This window comes from Esox lucius, chromosome 13 (assembly GCF_011004845.1).
Source record: "Esox lucius isolate fEsoLuc1 chromosome 13, fEsoLuc1.pri, whole genome shotgun sequence".
NCBI lineage: Eukaryota > Metazoa > Chordata > Actinopteri > Esociformes > Esocidae > Esox > Esox lucius.
Genome location: NC_047581.1, coordinates 28,014,208 through 28,027,732, shown reverse-complemented (window position 1 = coordinate 28,027,732; position 13,525 = coordinate 28,014,208). Strand labels below are relative to the sequence as shown.

General features: G+C 38.9%; 1 protein-coding gene across 2 annotated transcripts in view; it reads right to left on the bottom strand.

Annotated features, from left to right (window-relative positions):
* Nucleotides 1–8,221: 8,221 nt before the first annotated feature.
* cemip2 (cell migration inducing hyaluronidase 2) overlaps nucleotides 8,222–13,525 on the bottom strand; it is a 32,030-nt gene continuing 26,726 nt past the window's right edge. For both annotated transcript variants that reach the window (XM_010876877.4, XM_010876878.4), the window contains exons 22-24: nucleotides 12,033–12,178; nucleotides 11,576–11,682; nucleotides 8,222–10,984 (exon numbers count right to left, since the gene is read on the bottom strand). In XM_010876877.4, coding sequence (XP_010875179.2) covers nucleotides 10,791–10,984; nucleotides 11,576–11,682; nucleotides 12,033–12,178 — 447 coding nt within the window. In that variant the 3' untranslated portion in view covers nucleotides 8,222–10,790. The remainder of the gene's footprint in view (nucleotides 10,985–11,575; nucleotides 11,683–12,032; nucleotides 12,179–13,525) is intronic.

Below are 13,525 nucleotides of genomic sequence, written 5' to 3'. Positions count from 1 at the left end.
TGTGAATAAGAATCATCTCCTGCCCATTATCCAAAATGGGGTTGTGATGTTTGGAATAATGATGATACAAAGGCCAGAATGTCTTTACTCTGGGAGCTGATTGGTGCTTCAGGAAGGAGAGGGACCTATATGGGACCTATATGCTCTCTCCACTATTTCTGAGACTCATCTAAAGCTGGAGAAAATCTATATCTAATCTAGAACAGGTTTGATGATGGACTTCACTGAGGCCTATCACCAGAATTGCCCCCCCAATCACCATTGTTGGGTTGTCATAGCAACTGCCCCCACTTAGGCAATCACTTGCATGGCATCACAAGGCAGTGGATCATGAAACTCACTATCACATTTTCACTGATATGATCACATTTTCAGCTTGGGTTTGGGATGAACATACTTCAGCTTGTAGTGGTCTTGGGTTTGGGATGAACATACATCAGTTTATAGTGGTCTTGGGTTTGGGATGAACATACTTCAGTTTATAGTGGTCTTGGGTTTGGGATGAACATACTTGAGTTTATAGTGGTCTTAGGTTTGGGATGAACATACTTGAGTTTATAGTGGTCTTGGGTTTGGGATGAACATGCTTCAGCTTATAGTGGTCTTAGGTTTGAGATGAACATACTTCAGTTTATAGTGGTCTTCGGTTTTGGATAAACATACTTCAGTTTATAGTGGTCTTAGGTTTGGAATGAACATACTTCAGCTTATAGTGGTCTTAGGTTTGGGATGAACATACTTCAGTTTATAGTGGTCTTAGGTTTGGGATAAAAATACTTCAGCTGAGGTGGCTATTAAAAATTTCAGATTGGATTTACAGTTATGATGTTTTGGAATTGGAAGAAGGCATTAATCACACAAGTGACATAATATCTTAGATTTCTCATAGAAGAAAAAAAATTTATGTCAACAAACAGTGGTGTCAAATAACAAAATGTTTATTAAGTCACTTCTGGCCCTATGTGATTTCATCTTGTTTAAGAACAGGGTAAAGAATTTACACACTGAGCCTTTTTCATTTTCAATGGCTGTGCTATACGTGTCTAATGCCTTTCCATCAGCAGGTAGATAAGGTTAATGTACTGGCTAATGGGTTGGGAGACCTGAAGCATTTGAAGTTAAAGGGTAATTGAGTAGCCCTGTCACTCTCTCTCGCACAAATAATTAGTAAACAGAATAATAGATCGTAATTTAGCCTATTGAGTTCTTTTTAAATACTTAATCAATTACATTCATTTTATTAAGCTATTCATACATCAGCAGTGTGAAGAATGATTCAAAGGAGACTTGTCCTTGGAAATCATTTTAAGTGACAAGGTTTTAACCATTCCTCACATTGCATGTTTGCAAATATCTCAGTTGACTAAATTATAATTTATTATACTGTTTATAAATTTTTTGATTTGAGCAAAGATAGTTAGATAAGTGATCCACTCTGACATTAAGCAGAGAAGAGATTTACATTACCCCTTAGTGTGGCATGCCCACGGGTGAGGGGATACCATGGAAACGCACCCCTGTGTTGCTGTCAGAATCGTTCAATTATTCAGGCCCTAACACATCAGCTATAAAACTCAAAAACCACTGCATTGCTGACAATAACAAATATGATAACAGAATAACAACAATCTGACAACAAATACACCCACTACTAACCTATGGTATAGAAATAGCTTAGATGTGAATACCACCACAGGTGTGGCAATATATCAGTGTATCAGTAATAAGGAGCTTATCTGCAATAAAAAAAAAAAATCACTTCTACTCTATGTCCAAAAAAATACTAAGCATTCATTGAATGTATGGCAAAAAGGTTTTTTATTGTCTGACCCAGCCTCACAGTCAGCGGTGTCGTTGTGAGACCAGGGCTCTAATTCTGATTGTGGGTAAGTCCAAGGGGGTCCCATAGATCGTGATAAAATTGACAAGCAATGCCGACATTAAGTCACTAAATACAGTTGCCTTTCCTTTTTGCGCTCTAGCAACTTCTTGTGGCAGCTTGGGCTCCTGTGACTATTATCAAGGTTTGTTAACAACAAGGGTGTTAGATAACAATTGTTGCATCCCAAATAGGTATTTTGCTAAATTAACAGCGAAACGTAGTTTTAGCCAGGGATGGGCAGTATTTATGATAAAAGTATTTAAAATATGTATTTCTAATACAAAAATAGTATTTTGTAATTTGTATTTGATTGGGTTGATGAAAATGGCTTTGTATTTTGTATCAATCAAAAAGGATTTTGCGGCATCCATTACATGAATGAATGCCTGATACATAATACATTTTTATATTTATGATTGTGGTGTAAAAGAATGAGACAAAGATAAATCATGTCAGAACTTTCCACTTTTAACGTGACCTATAATGTGAACAATTCAATTGAAAAACAAACTGAAATCTTCAAGGGGGGAAAATAAAAACCTTAGAATAACCTGGTTGCATAAGTGTGTACACCCTCTTATAACTGGGGATGTGGCTGTGTTCAGAATTAACCAATCACATTCAAACTCATGTTAAATAGAAGTCATTTGGAGCAAAAGCCATGGTCTGCAGAGAGCTTCCAAAGCATCAGAGGGATCTCATTGTTGAAAGATATCAGTCAGGAGAAGGGTACAAAAGAATTCCCAAAGCATTAGATATACCATGGAACACTTTTCTTTTCTTATGAAGAAAAACATCCAAGCCTGGCTGGTTTGCAAAAACAAACATCAAGTCCCCCAAAAGCATGTGGAAAAATGTGTTATGGTCTGATGAAACCAAAGTTGGACTTTTTGGACATAATTCTAAAAGGTATGTTTGGACAACAACACTGCACATCACCCAAAGAACACCATACCCACAGTGAAGCATGGTGGTGGCAACATTATGATTTGGGGCTGTTTTTCTTCAGCTTTAGTCAGGGTGGAGGGAATTATGAACAGTTCCAAATACCAGGCAATTTTGGCACAAAACCTTCAGATGTCCGTTAGAAAGCTGAAGATGAAGTTTACCTTTCAGCATGACAACGACCCAAAGTCCACATCCAAATCCACAAAAGCATGGCTTCACCAGATAAAGATTAACATTTTGGAATGGCCCAGCCAGAGCCCAGACCTGAATCCAATTGAACATCTGAGGGGTGATCTGAAGAGGGCTGTGCACAGGAGATGTCCTCGCAATATGTCAGATTTGGAGCACTTTTGCAAAGAAGAGTGGGAAAATATTGCCACATCAAGACTCCGCCATGTTAATAGACTGCTACCCAAAAAGACTGAGTGCTGTAATAAAATCAAAAGGTGCTTCAACAAAGTATTATTTTAAGGGTGTGTCTTTCATTTTCCCCCTCAAAGATTTCAGTTTGTTTTTCAATTGAATTGTTCACGGTATAGGTCACATTAAAGGTGGAAATGTTCTGACATGATTTATCTTTGTCTCATTCTTTTACATCACAAGAACATGGCATTTTAACAGGGGTGTGTAGACTTTTTACATCCACAATATGTCAGATTTATCACATGACAAGTTAGGCAGAGAAAAGCGCAGTAAAGTACAGTAAAGATTTTGATCTGTTATAGATTTCGTCCATCGAGACCCGTTCTGTGATTTAAGTGTTCCCTTCATTTTTTGGAGCAGTGCATGATCTAGTTATGTGTGTGAACTAACCCTTTAAGCTTGTTTTAAAGGAATACGGATAATTAAAGCATTCTAATTTGAACCTTAGCAACTGCAAATTCACAAATAGGAGGACAATTAGACTACAGATGAATGAGATCAGTTTAATCTACCCCTTGTCTAAGCATCGGGCTGTTACCATGGTTACCACATGGATAATCAGTCTGAAACATGTTGCTTGAGAAAATACATAATTATCTCTAGCCAGAATGTTGAATACAATTATTTTGTAAATGTACTATAACGGTTCTCTGACCATTTTGTCTTTTGGCCGATAGGAAGGGAAGATTAACTATACCAAAGTAGTAGTAACTGACATTTATGGGCCCCTGGTCTGTATAGTGGTCCATCTCTCTCAGCTTTGGGTTGAATTTGCAAACTCAAGACGTGATGCAGGAGATGCTTTGATACACAATATGTAAACAATTAGCTGAAAACTAGTAACAAAGCTCCTGAACACAAATGAAGTTCCTGGAAACAAGTGACAAACACAGGTGATCAAGTTCCCAAACACAGGTGATCAAGTTCCCGAACACAAGTGATTGCGTTCCTGAAAACAAGTGACCAAGTTCCTTTACACAAGTGACAAAGTAAAGGAAAGTGAACAAAAGAAACAAACTTACACAATCTGATGTAGGCCTACTGTTGCTCACAATAAAAATTGGGAAAATCATAATAGTTTAAACATACAGTGTTGCATTGCTCCATCGCTGCTCTCAACATCATAATTGGTTCTCCCTTCAGCAGGAACATCAGCAGAAACACTCCCCGCCTCTCCCCTTGTCACTGAGGGGTCGGCTGGTAGTTCTGCTGAATCATTCAAATCCCTTGAGACCACCATATCCCACAGTCTCTAGCTCAATCTCAGGCACACCAGTGAGTGCATTCAGAAAGTATTCAGACCCCTTCCCTTTTTTCACATTTTGTTACGTTACAGCCTTATTCTAAAATGGATTTAAATGTTGTTGTTTTTTGCAATTTGCAAAGATTTCTAAAAACCTATTTTTGCTTGGACATTATGGGACATTGTGTGTAGACTGATGTGGAACATTTACTTATGTTTTAGAATAAGCTTTTAGAATAGGCTGTAACATAAGAAAATGTGGAAAAAGTCCAGGTTTCTGAATACTTCTCAAATACACTGTATGCTCACAGCCATTGTATGGGTGTGTGAACACACTGTGTATATTATTGTCAACTTTGTGTAGATTGTGTTTTCTATCCTTGTGTGTTGACTACCACTAGTGGCACCTTTAGACAATGTACAATTTTATGTGTAAATGTGCATAGCATTAAAGTGATTCTAGTAATAGCAGCCTGCTCCATCTCCTCCCCCTTAGCATACTAGTAGACAATAAAAAAGTGCAGTTCAATTAAATGGGTATAATTCATAAGCACAAACGGAGTGATAAATGAGTAAGATTGGGCAAAATGTGTGTAGTAGAAAACACAACCATGGCAATATTATACATTTGCCTGATCACTAAATCTTTGCCTGGTTATCCAACTTCCTTTTTTCAACAAAAAACGATGCTACACCCATCAAAGTTCTCAGCGGGGACTCGGTGTCTGAACACTTCCTGGGAACATTTGATTGGTTCTAGAAACCAATGAGTTGTTTAAGATCCTAATTAGTCCCACAAACCATTCTAAGGTTAAACAATAGTTGCTTGAACAGCTGGGCTACAACCTTGGGTCAAGATGATGACTGATCTGTTTTGTTTTCAGTTTTCCCACTCCTTGTTACAGTGAGTGCTTTGTGTCACTCCCTTGTGACATCTGTTCTCAGAACCCACATATTTAAGACTGTCTCTTTACCCAGAAGTGATTTTCCATTTCCTTTGATTACAATGACTCTGCTTGCTTCACATTTGAATGAGCACTTGACTGATAGTGATTCCCTGGAACAATAACAGTACAGTTTTCTCTCTGTTTTAAGTGCATATGATTGACACCAGGTTACCTGGCTTCAACTGTTTTTAATATATACTCGTTACATAGCTTGTAGCACCTGAGTCAATCAACAATCTCAGTGAAAGTCACCGAACACAAAGGTAATCTGATAAATTAAAGTAATTATAATTAATGCCAAATGCAAAGTTACATCAGTCTTCAACATTTATCCACCCTGTCAATTGGAGCCCCTTGTGTGACACACCTTTGGGAAATGGTCCATTCCATTTAATTTGTGACACGTCTGCCCCCATGGGGATTACTTGGGTGTGACCTATGTGACCACAGCTGTGACACTGTTTCATTCCATTTTTGCTGTTTCAGGTCAAATTTATTGTTCTGAGGGAGACAACAGAAGAGTCGGTCAGACAAAGAAAACTAGCGTGTATTGGAAAGGAAAGACAAAGGATGAGGGATTGTGGTCTGTAGTTTTCTATACCTTAGGAGTGTAGGTTGTGTTGGTTTCTGAGGGAGGGGAACATCTCGGCTCATCCTGAAGACAAAGGGCATGCAGTCAGTGGTCAGGAATGAGTTGAAGAGGGAAGAAGTGGAGAATGTGACCTGAGACGATATGGGAAAGGGAAGGGGGGGGGGGCGAGGAGGCACGGTTGTCAGGCGACTGTTACTAGTTGCAGGATTTCAGGGAGTGGAGAAAAAGCTGTTAATGCACAGGCAGGTTTGACGTGTGAGGGGCCAGGACTGAGTGAAAATGGTGCAAATGTCACCAAGCAAGGCATATACACCTGGAGTAAACATTGTGTGTTGTTTAAACCCCAACACTCAACACCACCTTTCAGTGGCACTCTGCTCAGGAGAGCAATAGGAAGACACAACCTTCATCACGAGGTGTGTAACACAGTGTCCGTTCCCTCAGAGAGGAAGACATGAAATCAACAAAATCCCCTTTCAAGATACTTTGAATTAATAGTAGGTCACACAGCGTCTTCACCCAGCTTGAAACCTTGTGTGGGTTAGCAGTAGACACATTTTCACCAAGAATTAGCTCAGGCTTAATCTTAATTGAAATACAGCTCAGACTTCTTTTGTGCACCTGTCTGTACTTCTTTATCCTTTCTTTGGTCATGTTCAGTTTTCACTAAACGATTCCTTATTATGGAGCAGCGTGTAACCATGAAAATAATTATCTTATATATTGCTAATGAATGCCTGTGCAGGTTTACACTGATCACCGGACTTTCTTGTTCAAAGTGATAAAACATCATACACCAATTTTTAATGGCATTTGCATAGATGTTTGTTCAAGCCAATGTCATGTTGTTGTGTTTTTGGGTACCAGTTCTGTGTTTAGCCAATATTTCACTCCTTGGCCTTCCTGTTAAATCGAAAGAGTCTGGATTTCTGGCTAACTTGGCAGTAAGGAGTAGGAAAACACTGTTGCATAGCAAAGCCTAATTATAGTGCTGAAAATATATTTGTAAAAACATGACGTGTGCCAGTCCAAATATCAGTGACACCAGTATCATTGTGAATATGCCTCGACTACAGTCACAAGACACACCAATCAGAAATGAAGCCTGTTAACGATTTAATGAGGGACTGGCAGCCATGAGAGATCTCTTCAGCCAGAGATCACACATCTGTCTTAATTTATTCTCTGTGTAACACCTTGTTGGCAAAGTGGCTGTGATATAAAGCGATACAGTAGTAGTTCAGCTGGTTTTCAATGAATTTTATAGGTCTAGTAGTGTCCCTGGATGAAGACTGTACCAATCACTGTATTTCCGGGCAACAGGGGCTCGAGCTTCATCTTGGTCTCTGACCTCCCTGTGCCCTTCTCGCCATGTTTTCTCCTCTCTTCCTTCCTAGTGTCCGAACATTAAAATACAAACATGAAATGATCAGCAAAAGGACTACGTGTCTTCTAAGTTTCAGTATACTGCTTTGAACAATGAGCGATCTCACCTTAAGTCTATATGCGAGTTCACTTAGTACTTTTGTATCAGAAGCATGAAAACTCCTGTTACAGAAAAACAGCGTGTCTTAGAGCTATAGAAGACAAGCCTGCCACCGTATGGTAGATTTGTCAAGTAGCAATACATCTTTCCAGAAATCACGCGTGGACTCCTATGTCAACTTGGCCATCAAGCTGTCCTATTAATCACCAACTAATTCTGAGAACACTTCCTTAATTCACACAACATTGGAGGAGAATTTGACTTGTTCAAATTGATGTTAGATGGTTTCTCACTACAGGCCAAGAAACTGTCATCTATGGTCCATATTCCTTGAAGTGAGCTTTGCCATTGTTAGAAGATAATAAATGGCATCGATGTGTGATCATGCTTTTTTGGGGATCCTGAAATGAACCCCAATATTTGTTACTTATTTAAATGAGATTTTGCCGTTAAAGAAATACACATGTTCAAAGACACCCATTACATTACTGTGCAAAAGTCTTAGGCACCTGAAAGTCAAACTAGTCATTTATTTGCATGTTAAGTGTTTAAATAATAATAAAGTGTTACAAATAAACATTTACAATCCAAATAAATAACTTTAGTTTGACTTTCATGTGCCTTTTGCACAGTACTGTACAAGAAATACAATTTGGGAAATTTCAACAATACGTGAGCTAAAATAACGAGAAGACAACAATAAAAGGACACCTTTTATCACAAAGTATAAATGGCTATCAACACTGCAATTTCATAAGAGCACTGAGGATGTATGAAATGTAAATATAAACATTAGATTAAACAAAAGCTCATGAGCAATGATTTAACATCGCATACTCACTCCATATTGAAAGGCAGTCGTACACACAAACACCATTAACAGACTCTCAATATATTCATCCACACCACCAACATTCTTGGAAAACTCATTCCTATTAAAAAAGCTCAAATCTTGGTTTGTGCATCCTGAAGGTACTGAGGGATAAAAACTAGCATAACAAAAAAAAAGGTCTTATTTACAACAGTACAGTGGTTAAAAAGCAGGTACGTCTCCATGCAGGATATCTCACAATAGTTGCATTCGACTACGTTTGCCCGGAGCAACGCATTTGCAGAGTTGGCAAATGTTTGACCATTGCTTTGGACCTCACATGGCGAGTTACAATGAATACACATAGTCAAGTCCAAAGTTACTAATCACCAGCACAGTTGGGGAGCCCTGCACAAACCACCAACAAGGCCTCAGAGGTACAGTAAGACTTGGGTTTGGTATGGACTATCAGTTTGCATTTGATGAACGGCAATATTACCTCATTAAAAGCCAGCCTGACTCTTGTAAAACGCATACTTTTGGCATTGATACCTTTTGGCATTTGTTAACAATTCAAAGGTGTGATAATGCAAAGAACAGAAGAATAAAAAGCTATCTTGGCTGTGGGCATAGACAGCACACAGGGTGAAGTGACACTGTGTAGCTATCAAATAAATATGTAACAAAAGCAGACATCTTTGGAAAAGAGGTTTGCTGAAAATACACGCTCAACGGTATCCCATATAAAGTATTTTCAGTAAAATACAGCTGCACTTAGATAACTTATGAAGTAAAACCCAGTTGTAACAGATCTAGTGGCTGAACAACATGCCACCAGGGACGTGCAAAAACTGCTTAGAAAAGGAGCATGGGAACAGACAGAAAACAAGAACATATGTAAGTGTTTTTCTTTGGTTTGCTTCACCAATCTTCTTATTGTTTTCCCATCTTTAATGTGGTGAGCAGCAGACTGGTCAAACTCTGGCCTGAGACAAAACATCATCAGGGGGAACTGAATAATTGCAGCCAAATATACAGACCCTCTTGATGATTGAAATAAAATCTGAATTTTATTTCAATCTGCATTTTATTTCAATCATTAAAAAAAGTATTAATGTGTTTATTAATTTGTAAAATTTGTTTTTGTTGTAGTTTTTTTCAAGACAAATGAGAGACAAAACGATGGACATCTGGGAGCTTTAACTGGGTGCACAGACTATGGCCAAAATAACTGAATAAATTCTTCTTGCAGCCTCAAAAGAGGTTGTTGCACCTTTCTCCTGGCAACCTGGTTGACATTAACAGCAAAACGATCCGATTCTTCAATGCCTAAGGGGGGCCGTCCACTGTATGCGTTTTTTCAGTGATTGCCATGAGAATTTTTTATGAACCATCCCAGGGTGCTTTAAATGATGTTGTCCTGCTGAAAGATAGAAAACCTCCAACAGGCATTTTCTTGGGACACTGGGTTGCACGTTGCACTAATTCAACAGCCCAGATCAAGAGTCATCCAACCAACACCACTGTATTGTTGCGCTTTCAGTGTAAGTTATTACGGACAGGGTTTCCTTTTCTTTGGACAATTAATTTGGTCGATGGTAAACATAGGAACTTTAATATTGGGTAGTAGCTGTGGGGTTTCTGTTACAGTACTGGGGGGCCCTGAATGTGTGCAAGGCCTTGTGAAATATTAATAAGAGTCCTAGGTCCATAAATGGTTAAGAAGAATTATTGAACTGCTCCAAAGTGGGCAATGATGGGTTCCAGAATCAGATTCATAATATACTGTAAGGACAAAGCTGAAAGCAGCATGTGGAGTGGGACACTGAAGAATGTTAGCGTAGAAAGTATGACAAGCAGTGATGGCCACAAAAAAAATATCAGCATGCAGTTACAATTGCTTAAGGCTGTGTAAACAAGTATTAGGTTCTGCAGTGCTGAAAACACAATATAAAAAATAAGGTAATTATATAACCAAGTTTTAATTAAAAATTGCATGTATTTGGTAACAAATTGTGTTTAAAAAAATTATATATATATATATATATTTGGCTGCATTTATACTTCCCCATTGATTTCCAGTTCCAAGTCAGTTTCATTTTAATATGGCTAATGTGTAGGGTCTTTGTATTGGTTTTCTCTGATATACATGGGCTGTACTGTTTATGAATCCATTGCTCTGTGAGATGAATGGCTGATATGGCAAATTATTTGCGTTTAGGAAAGTGCATCTTTTCGTGGCTCTACAAACCCTCCCCAAGACACACACATTCGACACTCGACACACACACACCCGCACACTCACACACGAAAACACACACACACATACACGCAGGCACCCTCTCTCTTCCCACCCAATTAGTAAACACCTTTGCCAAAACAATAATAAATAGAAGTTTAGTAGTTCACATTCATTCGCTGGTTGGTTGTGTTGTGGGTTAAGTCGTTTTCACATTGGTCACTGTGGTTTGGTGGTGCTCTTGAGTAGCTCCAGGTCTCTGCGCGTGCTGAGCTGCGTGCAGCCGTAGGCCTCCAGACTGAGGGGAAGGTAACGCTCCAGGGTTCCCAGCTGTACTTCACCTTTCCCAGCCAGGATGGAGGCCCATGGAAGGGGAGCCGAGCCACCCTGAAACCCCCAAAACGCCAGGCTCTCTGCATGACAAAAACACAGTGTCAGGGCAAACTCACTGTGATCAGGTGAGCAGGGAAAGAAGTGAAAGTACATTTTGCAGAGACCGGGCAGGAGGCGGAGAGCCGAGCGATGCTGGCCCATGGGGTACATTTTTGTTTATGGTCAATTGTCTTGTGAACTCTATTTTAATATGGTCAGTCTACAGGTCAACCCTCTTACAGACAACCTATAATTTTAGACCTTGTTTAACTTTTTGAGACGTTGGATGTCAACCCAAACAATGGCAGTCATGGAAATCTGCGGCTGTTATTTGTATGTCTACATGTTTCTGTATGCTAGGTAAACAACCAGCTTATACAATGCATCCAAATCGGACTTGAGTCCCTACATTGTGTGTTACCGTAAATTCATTGGAATGAACCAAAAGCCACTTGTTTGACCAGGTCATTTGACTCTGTGTCAGTGACAACGACCTTCCTTTACCCCCCCGGTCTGTGTTCCACTGACCTCTTTACAAAACCCAAAAGGATCGAATTTTGTGGAACAACCCAGGATAGAAAAACCAGACCTTGTATAATTGAAATGCACCTGTGAGAAGGAACCACACTAACCTTTACCCTGCAGATCGGCTGCTTTGGTCATGCCCAGGGGCACCAGATACTGTGCTACACCTTCCAAACCATGAGGTTTTCCTCGTGTTCCCAGAAGCACTATTGACCTATGCATGGGGGTATTAAACAAATGATTAATTAAAACAACAAAAATAAATCTACTAGACTAAGAAATGAATTCTTAGAAGCCTAGAATTGTCTTACATAGACCATTTTGCAACTGAGCAATTCCTATATACACAAACCTTTTTAAATGCTTCATAAATGATCATGTCCAAATGTACCATATGCTGCCTTGAAAAGAATCAAGCCCCACCCAGCTGGCACTCTGAAGGGCTAACCATAAACTCAAGTATGTGAAAGATGTAACAGACTGTAATTGTATTTGATGCCAGGTCAGCAACAGACCAGTCAAGTTCTAACTCCATCCAGCAAGGACCTTAACCCTCCCTGTCACCTTTTTGGTATTCCAGTCTTAAGATGCTGCTCCATTTTGGTGTCCATTTTGGAGAAAGAAGACTTCTTGGTCACTTTTCCAGAGCAGGCATCAACAGAAACCAGGAAGAAGCCTGGCTGTGTGAAGGACAATGTCTCACCGTTCACCTGAGAAAATGATATATTGCGGAGAGGTGGGTGGGAAACTTCCTGGCACACGACAACTACCAAATAATGGCCGGCACTTTCACATTGAAAAATACTATGCAATTTCTTATCAATAAATGGGTATTCCATCCATAAGCATCCATAAACCTTTTCATGGACCTTTCTAAAGAAACATATGTCGCGTTGAGGACAGAAAGAAACAAATTGTCAACACACAAACAACACTCCCTTTGTACACCAACAATGCAGCGACGGGACCTGTGAGAAAGTCTGAGGTAAATATATCACACATTTTGACTATAATGTGAGATCAAATGCAAAACCTCTGTAAACTTAAAGGGAATTTGTCTCCTGGCCCCTAAAATGGGAAAACTGCCATTTTTTTTCTTGATATGGAGGAAGATATCCTCAAATTAAAGTTGACAACTAGTCTTCAACCACAGACGCTCTTTTATTTCATATTGCTGCAGTACAGATCCAAAACAACAAAACCTTCTCATTAAATGTAGCACATACTGAACATCACAGTAACTAGAGCATGTGTGAAAACCTATCTGGGCAAATAGCTCAAAACTTCTTATTCTTTTCACAGATTCTTGCGTGGGTTTGAATCCCTTATGGGATGTTTACTTTCATCTTTGAAATGTTGAATTATTTGCGTAGGTGAGAAGGGAATTCAACAGCGGAGAAGCGAATTGCAGTCAACGCCAGAATTCATGTAAAAAGGCGCTATACGTTTTAATAGCGTGGTAGGAAAACACACTGCTAGAGGCATAGTAATTATATACAGTACGTGAAAATTTCATTTATAATCATCTAATCTGTCATAGACATTATTTGACTTATTATTTGCCCAGACATGTTATTTCTCCAAGTAGAAAACATTGCCATGGCATTTATATTACTCTGGGCCTAAGCTTTGCTGTCTGTGGCAGTCAAAAAAATATAATAATAATAAAAGGTCCCCATAAAAAAAACATATAATAGTGTATAATGTAGTCATGAACATACAGTGGTTCTCAGATGTATTCACCCCCTTGGACTTTTCAACATTTGATTGTGTTGCAACCTGGTTGCAACATGAAATTAATATTGATTAAATTAGGTGTTTTTGCCACTGATTGACACGAAATAAGTCCATAATATCAAAATGCTAAATTTAAGTTAATAACAAATATGAAACAGAAAACCATTTATTTATTCTTGTGTTAGTCAGTGACAATGATCTTCTAAATAAATCAATGTTGACTTGATCTTGTAAAAATTTGCAAATGTCCAAGGTGGGTAACTACATTTGATAGGCACTGTATTGTAATAAATACTTTATTATTCTGTAATACCTTACAG